The sequence below is a fragment of the Hyperoodon ampullatus genome, assembly GCF_949752795.1.
Source record: "Hyperoodon ampullatus genome assembly, chromosome: 12".
Lineage (NCBI taxonomy): Eukaryota > Metazoa > Chordata > Mammalia > Artiodactyla > Ziphiidae > Hyperoodon > Hyperoodon ampullatus.
In genome coordinates this window covers 67,524,254-67,544,670 of record NC_136925.1, presented here as the reverse complement: position 1 = coordinate 67,544,670, position 20,417 = coordinate 67,524,254, and the positions used below count along the sequence as shown (strand labels likewise).

General features: G+C 37.8%; 1 protein-coding gene across 1 annotated transcript in view; it reads right to left on the bottom strand.

Annotated features, from left to right (window-relative positions):
* The window catches only part of ADGRG6 (adhesion G protein-coupled receptor G6), a gene marked incomplete at both ends in the record, with an annotated part of 124,326 nt that overhangs the window by 7,276 nt on the left and 96,633 nt on the right, over positions 1–20,417 (bottom strand). Inside the window, 5 exon segments of the mRNA XM_079716386.1 lie at positions 12,273–12,556; positions 14,688–14,784; positions 15,962–16,230; positions 16,544–16,673; positions 16,676–16,756. Of these exon segments, the coding sequence (XP_079572512.1) occupies positions 12,273–12,556; positions 14,688–14,784; positions 15,962–16,230; positions 16,544–16,673; positions 16,676–16,756 (861 nt within the window).

Here is a 20,417-nt window from a genome sequence, read left to right as displayed (position 1 = left end):
TCTGTTTGAAAATTATGTGAAAACATTTCAGAAAATTTAGAAAAAAAGGGAAAACTGAAAACATCCATGAACTCATCATCTATTTCAACTTGTATATTCTAACCTATTTTACGTAAACATATTATTGTAAGTTTGGGCAATAGAAAAGTGTTTGGTTTTTTTGCGGTATGCGGGCCTCTCACTGTTGTGACCTCTCCCGTTGTGGAGCACAGGTTCCAGACGTGCAGACCCAGCGGTCATGGATCACGGGCCCAGCCGCTCCGCGGCATGTGGGATCTTCCCAGACCGGGGCACGAACCCGTGTCCCCTCCATCGGCAGGCGGACTCTCAACCACTGCGCCACCAGGGAAACCCGAAAAGTGGTATTTTTATAAGTCAAAAATGGGCCCAAATCAGCAAATTCATGTGGCTCCACCTGGCCTGCTTTAGTTTCTCAATACTTTAATGAAGAAATATTTCTTAATTGTCAAGTAGTCTTCATATTTAGTCACTCCCTGCATCTATCAAAAACTAATTGTATCATTTGTGCTTTGGGAGCCAACCCCTTTTAACTTTTCAAGGAATTTGCTTCTGCCTTTTTACTCTCCCTTTGTTGTCTCAATTTGTCCCTCTATTCCTCCATACTTGGGTTATTCCCATTACTTACAAGAATATTCTAGTAACCCTCTTTTAAGTATTCAAACAAAAAATTTCTCCTTTGATCCCCAATCTTCTTCCAGCTTCCACTTCTTCATTCCCTTTCTCAATAAAACTTGAAATGGTTAACTTTCGCAGTCTCTACCTTTTCTCATTTCTTTTCTTCTCAACCTGCTCAAATAGGTTACTATCCACATCTACAAGGCCACTACAACTGTTCTTGTGAAGGTCACAGGGACTCCCCTATTGTTAACTCAGTTTTCATTCCTGTTTTACTAGATCTCTCAACAGTATTCAACACAATTGACCATTCTCTCATTTTTGAAATACATTCTTGGTACCACTTTCTTCTAGGCGTCTTCTTAATTTGCTTCCTGGTCTCTGTAGCACATCCCTCGGCTTTACTTTTAAAGGTTGACACATCCATGACTCAGCCCTGGATTTCCATCTTTTTTACAGCTACACTGTTCCAGTAGGTACTAATCATGCTCTATAAGTACCATACACTACTTTTTATATGTGCCCCCATTGCCTTCTCTCCCCACCACCACCACCAGGATTCCAACCCACTGTGCTTGCAGGACATTTTCATTTGGTTGTATGTCCATTTTGTTGCATCTCACACCCCTGATATTCTAAATAGGAGTCTTCTTCATCATTACCCTCAAACAAACACATCAAACTCATTTCTGCCCAATAATTTGAAGGCTCTTCCTTCAAAGCTTTCCCTAACAGGTTCTTACCTGTCATTCAGGCCTCAGATCAATTGTTAACTCCTCAAAAAGGCCATCATCAACTGTTTATTTTTATTTTTTATGTTTTAGATCACACCCTTGCACACACCTATTTTTGCTATAGCACAGATCATTACCTGATATTCTTGTATTCCTAATTTATTCATTTATTTCTTTGCTTAACTGTCTCTTGCTAGTAAATAATAAGCTCCAAGAGCACAGGGATGTTTGTCTATGCAATGCTGTACTATCCATTCCCAGAATGATGCCAGGAACTAAACAGGAACTCCATAAATGTTTGTTGAATGAATGAATAGTAACCATGATTAATCGCTCATCTACATGAGTTAATTGAATACTTACATGTACATCTGAATGCCTTAAATGTATTTAGGGGTAGGGGCTTAAAAAATAGGAGTGAGCAGAACACAAATTAAGGAGTCACAGGAATACAATGAAAATATATTTAAGGCAAAAGTCTCTGAAAGGTACGCAAATAAGTTGCCAAGGTATTACCTTAATGACACCCCATATTAAGCAGGATATCTACATAAGGGAAGGTGCAAGGGCTTAAACTGAACCTGAAGAAACCTTTTGGTAGGGAGGTGAGGGAAGTTTCCAAGAGGTTAATCCACCCAGTGACTACTAAGCACTGCTAAGCAGGAGGCACTTTGATTTAGGAGCTGGAAGTTCAGAGGGGAACAAGGTAGATGATCATTGTGTTCAGGGGGCAAAGGGTCTAGCATGGAACAGCATAAAAGTAAAAATGATTATAGTACCTTTAGGGGACATTAAGACTTGTCTGTTCTTTTTGAGTATGGAGTATTCATCAAGAAAAATGTAAATTACACTGTAGCATATATAACTGGAAAAGTGGGGGGAAACTATTGAAAGTACTCTTTCTTTTATGTGTATAGCTATATTTGCAAAATAGATCTAAGGTTATGCTTGTATGTTTTATTTTTCAATATCTTAGCTGGAAGTGGCCCATAATTTTATTCCAGAATAAATTACATTATTATGAACTATTGGAAAAAGGAGCATGCTGGATGTCTACAGGCTGGGCCCTGACTGTAGTGAAATGACTGTGGCTGATTCTCCTCCTCTGAGTTTGGCTTGTTTGGTCATCACTGAGTACCTGACACTTATTTAGAAGGTGCTCTATAAATTCCTAATTAAGTTACTGGCTGAAAATCATTACATATGTTGACTCATAGAGGAATGTCATTATGAAAATACTGACTAAATTTTGGTCACTGCTTTCGAATAGACAACTAGCCTATTAAAACATTCCTGGGAAATTCAAACACATTTACCTCTGAGAAGTATAAATAAGGCATTCAATGACCTAAGTAATATTAGTAATCAGTAATAGTACCATTTTATTTATTATTATTACTATATCATTTTATACATATTTATTTAAGTAAAACACTTATTTTATTATTATATTACTTATTAATAATACTTTATTAGTAATAAAATATTTAGTGAAGAAAATATATCCTAGTGACCTAGTTATTTGTCTAAGATGATATCAGATAGGATAGGGGAGTTCTAATTTTAAAAGAAAGCTCTAATAAATATGAATCAAATTTCATTTATTCAGAAAATACACATGCACACACACCCCTCCTGAAAGCCCCTGTGCTGTGGACAAGGAGGGAAGCTGGGTTGGGGAGGGAGAGCTGGAGACAAGAAATCGACTTGCAGCCTGGCCTGGAGCTCGGACATGACAAGTCTCAGAGTGGGAGAAAGACTTTGTTCCACACTCAAAACCCCTCAGAATCAGGACATGCAGGTGGATCTACCTTCCCAGGGAGTACAAAATAGACACTGGGTTTGGACCTCATCTTCACACTCTACTAAATCTGATTGCCTTTCCTCACCGACAAACCCCCAGGTCCCTAACCTGCTTGCTAACACAGAAAATCCCTTTAATAAGCACACATGTCCTGTAACACGGGTAGTGTGAATAACCAAAGAATATATAAAATGTGGATTGGTTTCCCTTTGAGAATCTTTCAAGTCTTTAAGAGGTGGTGGCAGTTTCAGAGTAAAGAGAGCAGAAGGCATGGAAGCTTGAGGTAAGGTCATCATAGGTTACAGATGGAGGAGTCTGTGGTTGGAGAAGAAATCCTTTGCCTTGGGTTGACTCTGTTTTTGTGAACTGGGGCAGAATTGGCAGAATTTGTTGTTGAAGGTATTTTTGTCCTACAGCTGAAAATATAGCTAACCACGCATTTCTTAAACAATTATTTAACAACTCATGTATCAGAGCTGTAAAAGATTATAAACTCCAATTCAGGACTTTGGTTCTAAGGCATTAATCCTGGCATTACTCACTCTCGGGTACCACACTGAGCAAATGATTTTCTTTTAGTTGAGGCAGAAGTGAAAATTTCTAGATGTTGTTTCCCTTAACACTCAGAAGTTTTTATAAATGTCATATATATCAGAGGAAAAACTTCAGAGCATATGCCTGGTGTTTTGAGGACACTGGAAGAGACCTAGTTCTTGGATTTGCTCCTTTGGCCTTGCTGGGATATTAAGATGTGAATTATTTTGAGGCTCTGATGCTGACCACAGTCACATGGGAGCAGGTTAAAGTTAAGAAAAACTGACTTAATAAAACAATTTTTTAGATTGTGCAGTGCTGCTCTGTATCCTAATTACATAGCATTAGATGACACTGCCTTCTTTTAAGCAACCTGTAAATATACAGGCATCCACTAAGTTTAAGAGACACGTATATAAATTAGATTTAAAATCTGATACATCTCCTCTAAAATTATTTGATCGAAGTCATCTACATGCTCTGTCTCCCACTATGAATTGTGATGCTATGGGACAAAAGCAGATAATAGGCATGAGAAATTAGAATTCTCTGGAATAAATATATTTTAAAATTCCAAGGTATTATGCAGATTCTTTAGCCGTGAGATATGTTTCCATTTTAAATTAGAATAGGATTCTCATAATAGGTTATTTTACTATTTGTAGTAACTAGCCCTTTTCACATGAATTTAAATCAGTCTGGCAATAAATATTATCCCAAGATTATTTTAGGACAAAATATCCCTCTTAGAGTTCAGCTGTGGGAAATGTGGAAGGTATCCACATCTGGAAGAGCACACATGCCGTATGGAAAGAAATTCTGAACACTGAAAGAGGGAGGAGTAGAACATTCAGCAGGAGAGCCAAGGGCACTTGGAGGCCAAAGGGAAAAAACAGAGGGCTAGTCCCTCTTCAGTCTTGAGGGTTTTTTTTTTTTTTTTCCCATCTACTTACAGATTTTGGTGCCAGCACTTAAAATCACAAAACTTTAAAGAGTTTTACATTGGCATCCAAGGGAATCTGTTTGATTCTAATCCCCAACTCTGCTCTCTTTCAATGCTCATTTCAATCGAATGTTTCCCCTTTGAGAATCTTTATTTAAACCCACACACCTCAAAGAGGCTCTTCATACCACTTGGAAAAATATACTCTTCTAGTTTTCTGGAAAGGGCTTTAAGCTGTGACCAGGGACCAGAATAATTGGTTTTTACCCCTCATAGCGCCTTACAGCTTTATTTAACTGACCAAGGAGTAGGGAACATTGCCCATAAAAGCTGGACGCTAAAATGACTGAAAAGATAGAAATCAGAGGCAAAGTCACTGCTTCATCTTGACAGGCTTGTGCTAGTTTCATGACGGCCCTTTTGGGGTGAATTTTAGTCCAGAAAATGACCACTCTGATGAATCTAAGCCAGTTCCTTAGCAATAGTTTCTTCAGGTTGATAACTGCTTTGATTCTTTATCTTACCCATACAAACCCAGATTTTATTCTAAAACAAGGAAAAAAAGTTAAACTTTCTTTAAATGAACAGATCCTAACCAGTTCTCTACCTGCTCATCCCTTGCCTTCCTTTTACCTCCATCTTTCATTAACTAGAGGTTTCTGCTCACTTTTAAAAACAACTTAGACCAATATATGAATTCAAGATATCTTAATTCTCAGCAAATCTTGCAATTTTCTCAATTAAAATAAATGGCCTTTTCCATTGTGATGGCGGAAGGGCATTACAGGCGTGTGGGAAACAGGGCCTGTCTCTGAGTCCTGGTAGGAAGGAAAACATAACGAATTCTACCTCGCCAAGCCCTCCTAGAGAAGCACACCAGGGGCGAAGGCTGGCTCAAAAAACAAGGAGAAGGGACACCCAAGAGGGTGCTCTAAACCTCTAAATGTGGAGTGAGAAACACTCTGAGAAATCTCATCAAGTAGCAGGTTTGAAAAAAAAAAAAAAAAGCTTCCCTCTAAAATATTGGCTTTATATCCAGACTGTATGGGCTTGTGTTTAATCTTGGTCTTTATAAGAACTATTTAACTATTTATTTAGGGAAAAAAAGATATCCTTAGCATCAATATTTTGGCTAGGAATTTGGCTCCCACATAGAATTCATTCTCTTTGGTTGACTTTTGGCAAAAATATGTGGAGCAAATGTAAAATAAGTAGCCAAAAGGATGTTCTCAGATCTCTAGCCTGATTATCAAAAGTTTTAAAAATACTGCCCAGGAACAGCTTCCCTTGGATTTGAAAATAAATGCCATACTGTAAAATTCAGGGAAACATGTATTGTCATCCTTTTACTGGTCTACAAAACCACTTTCAAGAAGTCTGGTGAAGGAAAACAAAACAAAACAAACGCCTTAGGTGCTCATTTCCTAATGAGTTCTTTACCATTGACATTGACAATGGTAAAGGGCCATTGGGACTTTCAGCAAGGCTCATCATCAATACATTCTGACAAACGACCTAAGTTGATTTTTCTTACCCTGGATAATAAAGATCCAGAAACACAATGAAGGGGAAGACTGCAGATATAGATAACTTCCAGACTGTGAGATGGAATCAATCAAGAATTAATCAAACCAGGTGTTTGGGCAAAAAAGGGTACATGGTCTCGATAACTGATCTTTGACAAAAACGATCTAGATAACTTCTGAGATCCCCAGCAAGCCCAAGTCCAAATCTTCCAACAGCTCATCTGTTTTGTTGTCACACAGACATAGCCAGCTGGCTGCTGGGCTGGGGAATCTCTAGAGTTTATGACTCTCTTTGGGAACCTCTTGAATCCTCCTTTCATTCGACAAGGTGCCTTTTAGAAAATTATTTCTCTGTGGCACAAAATGCTCTGCCAAAAGATGAGTAATTTATTTCCTTGCAGTGTGTAATGTCTCGGCCAACATGATGCCGTTTCAGATGCTAACGGGTTTAAAGGTGGTTCATCTCTTTACCTTGGCACCGATTCACCGTGAGTGTTATACATGTGATTATGGCCCAGCTTAACCGTCAGGAGGCTCCTAACCCATAATTTTATTTAATTTTCTTAGTTTACCAATAGGATTAAAATAATAATGATAAATATATTTCTATGAATGGTTTTTGCTGAATAAGGGAGTAAATTTCCATGTATTCATTAAATGTACATTTATCAATTTTTTAAAAAGGACATAGAGACTCACTTCCTAGAAACTTTGAAATAAAAAATTGAAAGGGCAGTAATTTGTTTTATTTTTTTTGCTCATGCTTTGTCACCTAATAATGTGCTTTTCTATTTTCATATATGCTATGTTATAAATATTACACTGATCTTAGGAAAGTCATTAACTCTTCTAAGCCTGTTTCTTCATCTGTAAAATGGAGCAAATAACCTTTTCTTGGGTACCTACTTTTCAGATTTGCTACAAGAGTTAGATCAGAGATGTTGTGTGAAAGGCTTTGTAAACCACAATGCACTATGCAAATATAAGTTATTTCTGTTGCTCTGGGTATCTTAATGTTACTGAACGAATTAATGGCATACATGACCTCTGAGTAGACTGATGATACCCTTCTGTGTTTGCCATTGCAGCTTCTATTTGCACAACCATATGCTGCATGGTATTATGCTGTCATATATACGTACAGAAGACGGGCTGATTACCCCCAAAACAATCAATATTGTTTCACGTGCATAGAAAACTGAAGTTGAAGATTAAGCTCTCAGTATGGGGCTAGACTTTAGATCCTGATGAATTTGTCAAGAGCGTTAAACCTCTCTATATATTGGAGAAACCTAATCTAATCAAAAGTGTCAAATACTTTTGTACAGTAATGAAAAATATATACATTCCAAGATACTGTTCATTGTTTGTATAATAAGCAGCAATGTGTACAGGCTGCATCTCAGAGCAGTAAATCAATCCTGCAAGCACATCAATATCGCCAAGGGATATAGATGCCCAAGAGGACTCTGGCCAAGATCTTCTCAGCAACCAGAGAATTGCCTTTTACTTCTTTAGGATGAATTACATTATATTTCTTGAAGTACAGGCTAATGTTCTCAGGCATGTGAATTATGATGTACTTTCATCAAACATCTGTTCTCTTTTGAATAGCAATTTGTATACCATATAATTTTCTCAAGTTGTATTCTTTAGAAAAAAATAAAATTTCTAATAAAATGATTTGCCACTTTCATCCTGGGAAAGCAGCAAAGATAGTAAAAGGAGTTAGAAACATAATTGTGCCACGTTAAGAGAAGGTATATTTATCTTTTCATCTTAGAATAAAAAATTCAGTGAAATGATTAATATAAAACAATCAAATGAAGTAGATAAGAAAAAAGAATAAAGCAATATACTGTGGAAAATTAGAAAATAATAAACTTGGTTTAAGCCTGGATTCAAGTGACTTCATTTGCTTATTGAAGTAGGTAAAATTTTAGTTAGAGCCACACAGACTATAAGAATTTTATCATATCCAGTTACCATGATTTTTTGGAATTAAATTGTATAATTATAAGTGTACCTAAAAAATAAAAATTCATATAAAAATAGAAATACATATTGAAAATAAACAAAAATAGAACATCTAAAATAAAAATACATATATAAACTTTAATATATAAACTATGCAAATATATGAGTACGGACATAGTTATACATGTATATGTCTTTGTACACACACACATACATACATACATGTATTCCTAAGAATCCTGAAAGATAATATGGATTTTTAACATCCTTGAACAAAATTTTTAAAGACTTACACAAAAATGAAAAGAAATCTGTTAGCAAAAGCCACTCCTCTGATACACGTGCCCTGACACCACTGCTCAAACACATCTTGTCCTCACAGGTCCCACCTCTGTAACACTACAGGGTGACTTGTGACCTTGCTGATTTTAAGATGTTCAATTATAAGCCAAATCTGAGAAGATTAAAATTTACTTTGGCATAGTTGTAGGTTTCAGAATATTGCATTACATTATAAATCTTTAGCCATTGCTAATTCTTATAATGACAGGCTTCAGTTCACTACAATATCACATTAACATGAAGCTTTCTTATCCTAATCACTGCAGAAAAATAAGAGTTTAATGACCAAGCCAATGATAAGTGTTTTGCAGTAACACACTGTCTAGATTTCTCTTGACTCTGCTCATGTATCTCTAGCTCCCCCATTCCCACCATAGTCTAAAACACCTTACCTTACCCGGACCGTTGCCATAGCCTCTCATCTACAGTCTCTATTGGTCTGCTCTAATCCATTCTCTACATTATGTCGAGCTTCATCTTTACAAAATGTACCTCTGATCTTATCATTCCACAGGCCTAAAACCTTTCAAGGACTTCCAAATGCCCTTATGAAGATCAAAACAGAGAGCCTTCTGGTCTAGCCTTTGCCTCTCTTTTGTGTCACACCCACTGCTCTGTCACTCTCCTGCTCTTTCTGGGTTCTCAGCTTATATGGTCTTTCTTTTAATGCCTTGAGTATGTGCTATAATCACCAACTACAGCAAATTTTTTGCACACGAAGTGCCCTCTACAAAATAGTTTTCCCTCACTCCTACTCCCACCTTTCACCTAGTTAATTCCTATTGTCCTTCAGATTTCAGCTTAGACATCATGTCTTCTGTCATGTGCACTCTCAACACCACCATGTACACTTTATACAGTGACGTATTTGATTAACCTTAGTCTCTCCTACTACAATATAAGCTCCATGAGACAAAGGGATCAAATCATGGTTTTTTGCTGGAATAAAGAACATTAGAAAGAAGTCGACACAATGTAGTTTGCCTAAGTTCAACATGCATTCACCGAATTGTTTCTTTAAACTGTCTAAATTCTACATGCTTCTCTTAATAAAGCATATACTTTTAACAACAACCAAGTCTCTCATGGAAGGTTCTTAAAATGATGCAAATAAAAACCATTAAATGACTTTCCATAGTGTCCTCTGAAGCTTTTGTACAAGGCTGGCCAGTAAGGAATTGTTAGACTCATGTGCTCTGTATCACTGTCTTTTAATTTAAATTTCCTTTTTAGGAGGTGTTTTTGATATCATTGGATGTGCAGAGATCTGCTCTGCATTTATATCATTTAAAATCAGCCTTAAAAGTCAGTGATTTATGAAGAACACTCACTCGATGATGGTTTACAACATTTTTCCCTCCTGAGAGAAGACCTATGCTGGGAAAAATAAAACATCCCGATTCTCATTAATGGAAACAGAGCTGAACAGACAACTGTAACTGTTGAAGCTTGCTGAAACTGCCAGGAAATTCTAAAAGCAAAAACAAGGTTGGGCTGGCAGATTAATGTGCCTTTCATATACAATCCTGAAATATAAAACCATGGAATTTTCTAATGTTAATGGACATTTTTGTCAATATTTGTCTAGGCACTTTTATTTTGTATATGATAGAAGAGATTAAAAAGAGGAAAACTCACTTTACAAAGCTGGATCCCAGTGCAGAGGCATTCATATGCTACCTCTTCAGTTTCCAACTTCTGGAGGTGTACTTGAGGCTTATTATTTTATTCACTAAAGATAATGAGCCCACATAGTTCCTCTGTTATGGGAGAATGAATCTGAATAAAATTTGCTCAACTAATTAATGCATATTTATGCTGGAGGAGTCTCAGATTGAATTTAGGCCATCCCCAAAGCCCCTCCCTTCTTCATCCACCAATCCAGTTACTGATTTAACAAATAATTATTGAGCACCTTCTAAGTGACAGGTTTTTCTACAGGAGCTCATGAGCTAGTGGGAAACCTAGAAGGAGAAGCAAAACAGACATGTATGATACAAAGCAGTAAACACTCTCCTGCAGGTAAATACAGACTTTTCTTAGAACACACCTGTTGGGAGCTCCTACCTAGGCATCTCTCCTGGTGCGAAGCACAAACCTGATTTCCACACTTTCCATCCCAGCTCAGATTTGTTCAACTTTAGTCAGCTCTTCCTTCCCTAGACACCTTCAAGTGTGTGACCCGTAGCTTCAGGTAAGCCAGTAATACTGCCCTGATCAAAAAGATTCCAAACTTCATCACCTCATTCCTACTGGTGTGTGGGCTTCATGGTGCTTCCAACATTAAGGAGTTTCATCAACAACACAGGGTATATCCAATGTCTTATAGGATGTTATTGAATTTTCAAAAAAATACCTTATGTTCACTTAAGTTTAAAAGTTAAATTCATCCTAAAAGGGAACCCTCCTATGCTGTTGGTGGGAATGTAAGTTGGTGCAGCCACTATGGAAAACAATATGGAGGTTCCTCAGAAAACTGAAAATAGAATTACCATATGACCCAGCAATCTCACTCCTGGGCATATACCCAGACAAAACTATAATTCAAAAAGATACATGCACTCCTATGTTCATAGCAGCACTATTCACAATAGCCAAAACATGGAAACAACCTAAATGTCCATCAACAGAGGAATGGATAAAGAAGATGTGGTACATATACACAATGGAATACTACTCAGCCATAAAAAAGAATGAAATAATGCCATTTGCAGCAACATGAATGAAACTAGAGATTATCATACTATGTGAAGTAAGTCAGAAAGAGAAAGACAAAAACCATATGATATCACCTATACGTGGAACTTAAAACACAACACAGATGAACCTATCTACAAAACAGAAACTGACTCACAGACATAGGGATCAGAATTTTGGTTGCCAAAGGGGAGAGTGAGGAGGGAGAGGGATGGACTGGGAATTTGGGGTTGGTAGATGCAAACTATTACATTTAGAATGGATAAACAACAAGGTCCTACTGTATATCCAATCTCTTGGGATAAATCATAATGGAAAAGAATATTAAAAAAAGAATGTCTGTATGTGGATAACTGAGTCACTTTGCTGTGCAGCAGAGACTGGCACAACATTGTAAATCAATTATACGTCAAAAAAATTTTTTTTAAGTTAAATTCATCCTACAGTACACTAGGGTAAGTGCTATGGAATCTGAAGCATGACAGTAAGCTCCTTGAAGGAAGCCTTATATTTCTAAACAGAGCAAGCCATTTGTTAGATTGTTGAATTGACTGCCATTTCTTATGAAAAAATAAGCACTTCTGAACTAGATTGTTGGTATTTTTTCTGAAATCCAAGGAACCAAGGAATCAAAGTGAATTGCTCTGTCCCTGCACAGAGTCTAAAGATTCTTCTGGCCAAGAGCTCTACACCCACATGGTTCCACGAAGAGCACCAACACTCAGCAAAACTGTAAAGAAAGCAAACGTTATCTGTGCCTCTCTTTACACTTCCCATTGGGCACCTCCTTGCCATATCCACTCATGCAACAAGATATATTTATTGAGCACCTACTATATTCCAGGCATAGTTCTAGGTGCTTGGTATATATATCACTGAAAACAAATAAACAAACTGACGTTCTACCTCTTCTCTCCATTCAAGGCCTTTTTCACGAGTACCCACACTGTGCCTGGAACTGGGCTCAGCACTTAGGATAGTGACTTAGAAACTTAGCATGGAATCTGTCCAACAGTGAAGCTCTTTGCACATATGGTAAAATTAGAAAGGAAAAATGGTGCGGTTACCATTTATCTTACCTTGTAAAGAATTGAAGATGGAGAAAAGGTACATGAAAGGGACATTCAAAGGTCCCCAGGCAAAGAAAGCAAACCCCCACGTCATTCCCAGTAGAAACGTCAGGCTGACCACACTGCGCAGGTTCCTTAGAACCTCCTCACGTAGCGTCCGGCTGCTCCTCTTGCCATTCCTCCCGCAGATCTGCACCATCACCACAATGAACATGGCGACATTCAGGAAAAACATGAGTCCAAAATACCCAGCACAGGTCACATAAAATACGACAGGATCTTTAATCCAACAGCTTAAAGGAGAAGAGACAAGAAAGAACAAGATTTATCATCATGCCCTGTTTACCTAAGACTCCTTCTGGCTTAGTTTGGGCTTCTGCAGATTTCATAGCTGGACCTTCCTCAACTGTCTTTAGAAAGTCACTTTGTTTTCTTGGGCCTCAGTTTCTTCCTCAATGTTTACATAGTTTTTAATTTATTTATTTATTTTTGCTTTGTTTTGGATAGTCATCTTCTTAATACCTAGTTATTTAAGTCAACAGTTCAGAAAACAAGGTGGTCTCCTGAACTCTGACTTGGCATGAAGACACTCTGTTTGGCTCACCCCAAACCATGTCTACCCCCTTTCTCTTATGCGCCTGCACTCCTGAGGGTGGGAAACTTTCTCAATCTCCATTGTATTTAAAGGAGGGCCATGTGGACATGGTTCTACAAAATGATAATGGAAGCAGAGTCTGCTAAGGGATTTTTGACACCTATTCTTGACAGACTCAGCTGGCAAAGCCCTTATTCCTTCTTTCTGCTTCAAACATGAATGCAAGCTCTGCAGCTGTAGTCATCATCTTATATCGAGGAAAGAAAGGCCAAGAGAGCTGCAGAATTGCTGGTTCTAACATTTTCAGCCACAAAATTAATGCCACTTGTTGCCTTCTTCCAAATTTTATCATGTCTTATCATGTGAGAAGAGTAAATCCTACTTATTTAAGACACACATAATTGTGGATTCCATTACTGCGGACAAAATAATTCCTATTAATATAATTGGCTTAGTTGAGGCAAGACCTTATTGTAGAACTCTGATATTCTTATGCTGACACTTCTCATGCACAATTAAAAGGCTTACATCAATCATAACATCCTTATGAGATCAGGAAGGATACACTTGATATTCAGAATGATATAGATCAGAAAATAGATGAAAGTAATTTTAAAAGGAATTAAGAGTAAAATTAAAATACTGCAGTTTGAAGATGCCCCAGTGCCTAACTAATACTATGGAAGTTCTTAGGTGCCAAAAAAAATTATTTAAGACAATTAAATTAATCTTAAAATTCTAATGTAAATGGTCATCATTTTGGTTGTGTCTTTCACGGTGGAACACAACTTTCACAAAGGCAAAAGCTGTCTTGAACATCTTTGAGTCCTATAACCTGATTCCTGGCATATAGTAAATGCTCAGTTAATGAAAGTTGTTGATGGCACAACAAGTTAATAAGTCGTACTTTAAAGTTCTATAAGAGTTGACTCACATACTTTTTAAGTTCCCTTATTTAGAACATATGTATTGACTTCTACTTTTAATATATCTTATTTTAAAGGTCCTCAAAATGACACTGCTTGTCCCTGGAGCTAATCTTTCTTTCCATATAGAAGTTCCCCTAGAATCTGAAATTCCTGACCTAGATACTTTATTTCCCATTAGTTCTCATGGGGGCTTTTGACTGCTACTTTGGAAATATAAATGGGAAGGCCAGGAGGAATGGAACAGGATTGGATACTGATTGGATATAAAACTTTTCTCCATCCATGAAATGTGCACAGAAATGTGGCATCACAGTCAGGAGTAAGCTCTTTATTCATTCAGTAATTCATTCAATCAACAAATAATAATATTGAGTACCATGTACCACATAAGATACAAGAGAACTAATTGCCAAAACTGAATAGTTTAAAAATCTTAGCTTCAGTGATCTCACAGTCTGAAGGGAATTTTCCAAATTATTCAAGATCCACTCTCTCCACTTCCACCAACATTCATATATATTGGCATTGAATCCTTCACTGTCCGATGCTGCTACTTAACTCTCTCGAGGATGTGCGTGGTTTAAGGAGGTGGGAGTATTACAGAATATCCTCAGATAGGATAGGTCTCCTGTGTCTAGAAGATAGTATCTTACACTTCTTCTGAATTCCCCCAGATGAGAAAGCACAACAGTAATATGGAAAAGCAGCTCACACAGTTCAGAACATTCAACTGAATTCATCTGTGGTGTAGCAGAGACCTTGGCAAAGACATGCAAATACACTTTAACTTTCCAAAATAGAAGCTCACTCACTATTGGGATGGAAACTCACACTAAACTTCAGCAAACAGAGGATATATACTCATCACAAATAAATTCCCAACAAGCTTTTATTACTTACAATTCATCACCTTGTTCTTTTCCATAACTGTCTTTTCCATAAACTTCATTTTGGTTTCTGCTTGCTAGAACAATGGACACAACTAAGGCAGGAAGACCTGTTATAAGAAGACCATGATAGAAACAACTTTTCTGAAGCATCTGAAGACTGCTTTATAAGATTGATAATGGCAAGGGGGAAAAAAAAGAAAGAAAACACTCCATATCATAGAATCAAATTTCTTAGAACAGGCAACTTGGTTAAAAACAACAATAAAATCCTGTTTGTGGTGTGAAACATCCAACTTTAATTAGAAACAATCTAAACCTACTCTTAAATGACAGATATTTAAATATTCTGTTTGCTTACTGGTACCCAGTAGAGTACCAGGACCTGATTTATACTGTATGCTGCACCAGAAAATGTAGTTTCATTAATGACACCTGTCAGACTGCCTGAGTTCAGGTAAGAAGGTAGCTACAGCTTCATTTTGCCCCTTTCTATAGAAAGAAAAGCTTTAGAAAAAGTTGGGGGGAAAACAATGGGGACATATAAGTCTTCATAGTCTTTTCTCTCAAGAGAACCAATATAGTATTTCCATGTATATTTCAGTGGGGAAACGCTACACCACCTGAATTCCCTGAAAGGTGGTTTCATTGCCTCCTAAGGCGATACTGAACACCTTGGAAACATCTCATTTCTACATGGCTCTCTGAAAAAGAGATTTGTGAGAAAGCTCAAAAATGCCTGGCCCAATACAAAACCCAGATAAAGGAGCCCAATTAGAAGACTGCACACAGGCTAACACAGCTGTCCATGTGTGGCTGAGGAATCATGGTAAGAAGCTCAAAGCAAGAATTCTGTCAGTATTCTGGTTGCACACACAAAAATAACCTTGCTCAGGTTTCCAAGACATGGGCATGTGTTTAGGGCGAGTAGAGTTAGGAGTCTGAGCTGGCCTTTCTATTTTGAAATATAATAGAAATGCACCACTGTCTGCCAGCTGCCTCTTTAGACTTGCGTGGGCTGGCTCTGGACACAGGAAATAAGGTGGTGGTGACTCAGGAGAGCAAGAGTTTTTTCCCTTTACTCCTGACTTGAGTGAGGAATGTTGAACAATTTTTAAAAACACTGTTCTGAGGAAGCCCCTTCCATAGGTTATGTATATCACATCCACATCATTCACAATTTTGAAGTTTCTTTTAGCAGTGCTATTCTTTCAAACTAGGATTTTCCTATGAGAACCTAGTGATTTCCATGATGGAAAAAAGGAAAACAAAATTTAGGAGGCTTACCCCAGCCAATGATGCAGAATTTCAGTATGTATCGGCGAATGTAAGTGTTAAATACTTTAACCAGAGCAATGTACATATGAATCGCTTCTAGCCCCATCCAGGTAAAGGTAGCTAGAAGGAAGAAATGCAGCAGGGCTGCAATGGCCGTGCAAAGTCCATCCACATGAAACGAGGTGAGCCAGCCGTCCAGGAGGAAGAGGAGATTCAGGAACAGCAGGGCTGTACTCAGGTTCATCAAGATTTTGGAGGGATAATCCCTTCGTAGTTTTCTAAAAAAAGAACAAAAGAAAGATATATGAGGGCTTCCCTGGTGGCGCAGTGGTTGAGAGTCCGCCTGCCGATGCAGGGGACACGGGTTCGTGCCCCGGTCTGGGAAGATCCCACATGCCGCAGAGTGGCTGGGCCTGTGAGCCATGGCCGCTGAGCCTGCGCATCCGGAGCCTGTGCTCCGCAACGGGAGAGGCCACAGCGGTGAGAAGCCCGCGTACCGCAAAAAAAAAAAAAAAAGCTGAGGAAATTCTCTTATTCACATTCTGGGACAGTTAGCTCTGGATTTGGCAGATAGAAAAAAAAAATACTTACTCAAAAGCAACATATGTCAGGAGGGTAGCTGCTGAAAAAATAGCAGATATTCCACACCCAATATTGGTAATGAAGGTGAGAACTTTAGTGTTTTTTGCATCCAACTGTGAGGCAGTTCCTTGAAGGTCCTACCAAAAACATGAGAAGCAGTTGTAAGAGTCTCTCTTTTCATGAGAACGGTGTTTTGTTTTATTAGAAAGGTCACCGATAGCACTTAGAATCTCAGCTCAATCTTAGGGGCTAAAAACAAATCAAATCAGGACATGAGTACCTCGTTTTACTGTGCTTACCTTCACTGTACTTCGCAGATACTGCATGTTTTACAAACTGAAGGCTTGTGGCAACTCTGAGTCAAGCCATTTTTCTAACAGCATCTGCTCACTTTGGGTCTCTGTGTCACACTTTGGTAATTTTCACAATATTTCAAACTTTTTCATTATTATTATATTTGTATGGTGACCTGTGATCAGTGATCTTTGATGTTACTGCTATGATTCACTGAAGCTCAGATGATGGTTAGCATTTTTTAGAGCAATAAAAATTTTTTAATTAAGGTATCTACATTGTTTTTTTAGAGATAATTCTATTGCACATTAACAGACTATAGTATAGTATAAACATAACTTTTATATGCACTGGGAAACCCCAAAATTTGTGTGACTCATTTTCTCTCAATATTTGCTTTATTGCAGTGGTCTGGAACTGAATCCACAAAAAAATCTTTGAGGTACGCCTGTACTGGAATTTCCATTTATTGCACTCTTGTGGATCACTCCATGAAGCAAAAATGTAGCATTATTTGAGAGAGTTGCACGTGTTTTGTTTAATCATTACCCTGTTACCCAAGCTCTTTGCACATCAGTATAACTGCAAGAGCAAAACCACTGGGGCCCTAACAAACTGGAGAGGAGGTCATTGTACTGCATAATAAATGACCAGACCCTTCCTATCATTTGCAAGGCTAGGGACACAAGTGAAAATGGAGGCCACCGTGGCCCTGTGACCAAGCCTTTAGGTGGGCCCTGGGTTCTTTGATTGGTAGGGAGGGGCTCAGCCGAGACAGCCAGAGGCTGGTCCTGGTGTGTGGCTGCCCAGTCAGAGAATAGTGCTGAGGCTCTTACTGTGGTCATTTCAGAGCTAGGTATGTATCAGGTGGGGTGGTCTCTGTTTTTTGTTTTTGTTTTTTTCATAAATGAGAAGCCACCAAGAGTTTGGGGGTCATAGTTTTTTGATACCTATAGACCTGAAAGGGTGCCACTTAAAAGTGTTAGGGGTTGTTGTGAAGGGAAAAAGTAAACATTTTCTAGCATGTGAATACGAAGCCTTAATTTTAATTTCACTGTGCAGAGGGAGGCAGGCTTGCAAAGTCCAGGCCTGGTAGGAAAATCTTTCTTTTCTTCCTTAAATATAGAATTGGGTTAGGGATAAATCTTGAATGAAGACCAACCACTCAAGCCTTGGTTGGAGGAGAAAGGCATCTTCATTATGCAGATGTTTGAAAACGGAGCCTTCTTGGAGAAGGGACATATTCCAAAAGGAATATCTGGTTTAAACTTTTGGGTCTTAAACTATGAAAATAAGTTTGTGTTATAAGTTTTCATTCTATAACGTTAACTTTCTTTACTTTTCACCAAAATGTCAATAAAATCTGCTACTGACACAAAGACCTCCAGGAAGTGGTATTTGTATGAGTGTACGTGTGTGAACTCATGAGACTGGGCTCAGTTCCAGGTTTGGCTGAGGCAGGGAGGAGCAGGTAACAGGTTCCCTGTAACACCAAGAAATGCACAAAGGGATCGAATTCAGTGGACGCAGAGACTCAGGTCAGAGAGGACCGTCCCTATCCTCCTCTCCCAGGAATCCCTCAAAACACTGGGAGGAAGTGGGACTCCCATGGCACACGGGATGGAGTTTGAGTCAGTGCCACTTGACTCACTGGTAGCTTTTACCCCGACCAACATTTTGGTTACTCCAGGATTTGACAAGGTCAGAGAAATATCTTGGGAACCTCCAAGGACGTGTCATTACCTCTTGAAAAACCTATGGCTCCCATTTAGATGAGGCAGTATACTTGCAAGTCACAATTTAAAATGTAAATTGAAAACAATAATGCTGTTCACGGTTCTACATTTACACACAGTTCTCATGCTGTTTTATACTTTTAGAGAACGAAGAGTATGAAAATATTTATTCCTCTGATTTAGCCAACATGAGAATGCACTAATGTTAAAAATATGAAAATCAGTTTTACTACAAATAAATGTAGCAGAGGATATGAAATTTTTCATACATTTGTAGATTAGAAGATATAATTATGAATCTGGGGTACGTTTTTAAATTTCTCATATGGTGAATGTGTCATGGGGCAAGGTAGACTCTGGGAATATCTTACACAAGTGAATACAGAGTTTATACATCAAGAAAGACTCTTAACAAGGTTGTGGTGGTCTGGAAAAACTGAAAGGATATGGGCACATCACCAGAAAAGATAAATTCTAAGAAGTTTTTCTTCCAGAAGTTTAGAATCTTATAAAAGCAGCCACAGTGGAAAATGGAAAAATAGCACTGAAAAATGCACATATCCATATACATGTAAAACTAATTATTTAATCAAATGACAACAGAAAAAGTAATATATAATTACAAATTCATAACAAAATTTAAACAATATTTGGAAAAACTAACCATTCAAAGTAACAGGAAGCCAAACTTTGGTTACTTACAGGTCATCTCTGAATAGTGACTGTATTACTGTTATCTATTTATCTAATAATAGACTTATGATACGTACAATCATGTTCAAACACACATGCAGTTGAAATAATTCAATGAATTAAGCTAAAACTTACATACCTGAAAGATTAATGATGCAAAATAAGCATTTTATGAAAGAATGATGCTGTCACTTTTCAGAAAAAAGAGAATATGGAAGAAAACTGAGGGTTTTATTTTTAATTACTTAGGGAAAACATGTTATAGTTTAATTGTTCATTTTCATGGTCTGGCAGCAAATGAAAACATTTATATTTTGGGAAAGTTATTTTTTATGACTGTCCTCTTTTTTTTTTTTTTACTGTTTTTTTTCCCCCAGCTTTATTGATATATAATTGGTAAAGAAACAATTGCACATAATTAATGTATACAGTTTGGTGAGTTTGAACTTATGTATACACTTGTGTTAACATCACCACAATCCAGGTAATAAATATATCCATCGCCTCCACAAGTTTCTTGTGTTCGGTTTTCATTTGCTTTTGTTTCTGAGGTAAGAACACTTAACATGAAATCTACCCTCCTAACAAATTTTTAAGTCTACAATACCGTATTATTAACTATTTTATATAGTAGATCTCTGGAACTTACTCCCCTTGTATAACTGTAACTTTATATACTCATTAAACAACTCCTCATATATCCCTGCCCCCATCCCCTGGTAGCCATCATTCTATTGTCTACTTCTATACTTTTGACTATTTTAGATGCCTCAAATAAGAGGAATCACGCAGTATTTGTATGACTGTCCTCTTTTTAAATGACTTGGGCTTATCCCTCAGAGCTCTAAGTACTGGATTGTCAGGAAAATTACAACGTGCATGGTTGCTATATGGCAATGGCCATTTACATAGGCCAGGTAGATCCATGAGCCAATCACTGCATCCCACAGTTCCTCACTGCTTCCTTCCAGTCCCACAGGAAGTACCTGTAAGATTTAAGGGACGGGATAAACATATCTTGATGTCTGTGATACGAATTCAAAAAGCTTTGTTGCCTCGGTACACATTACTCTCATCTCCAACTAAAAAACACACAAATTTGGTTTGATCCCGCTTATGGAAACTATACAGAAACAATGCCTCTGTTATGATCTGGAGGG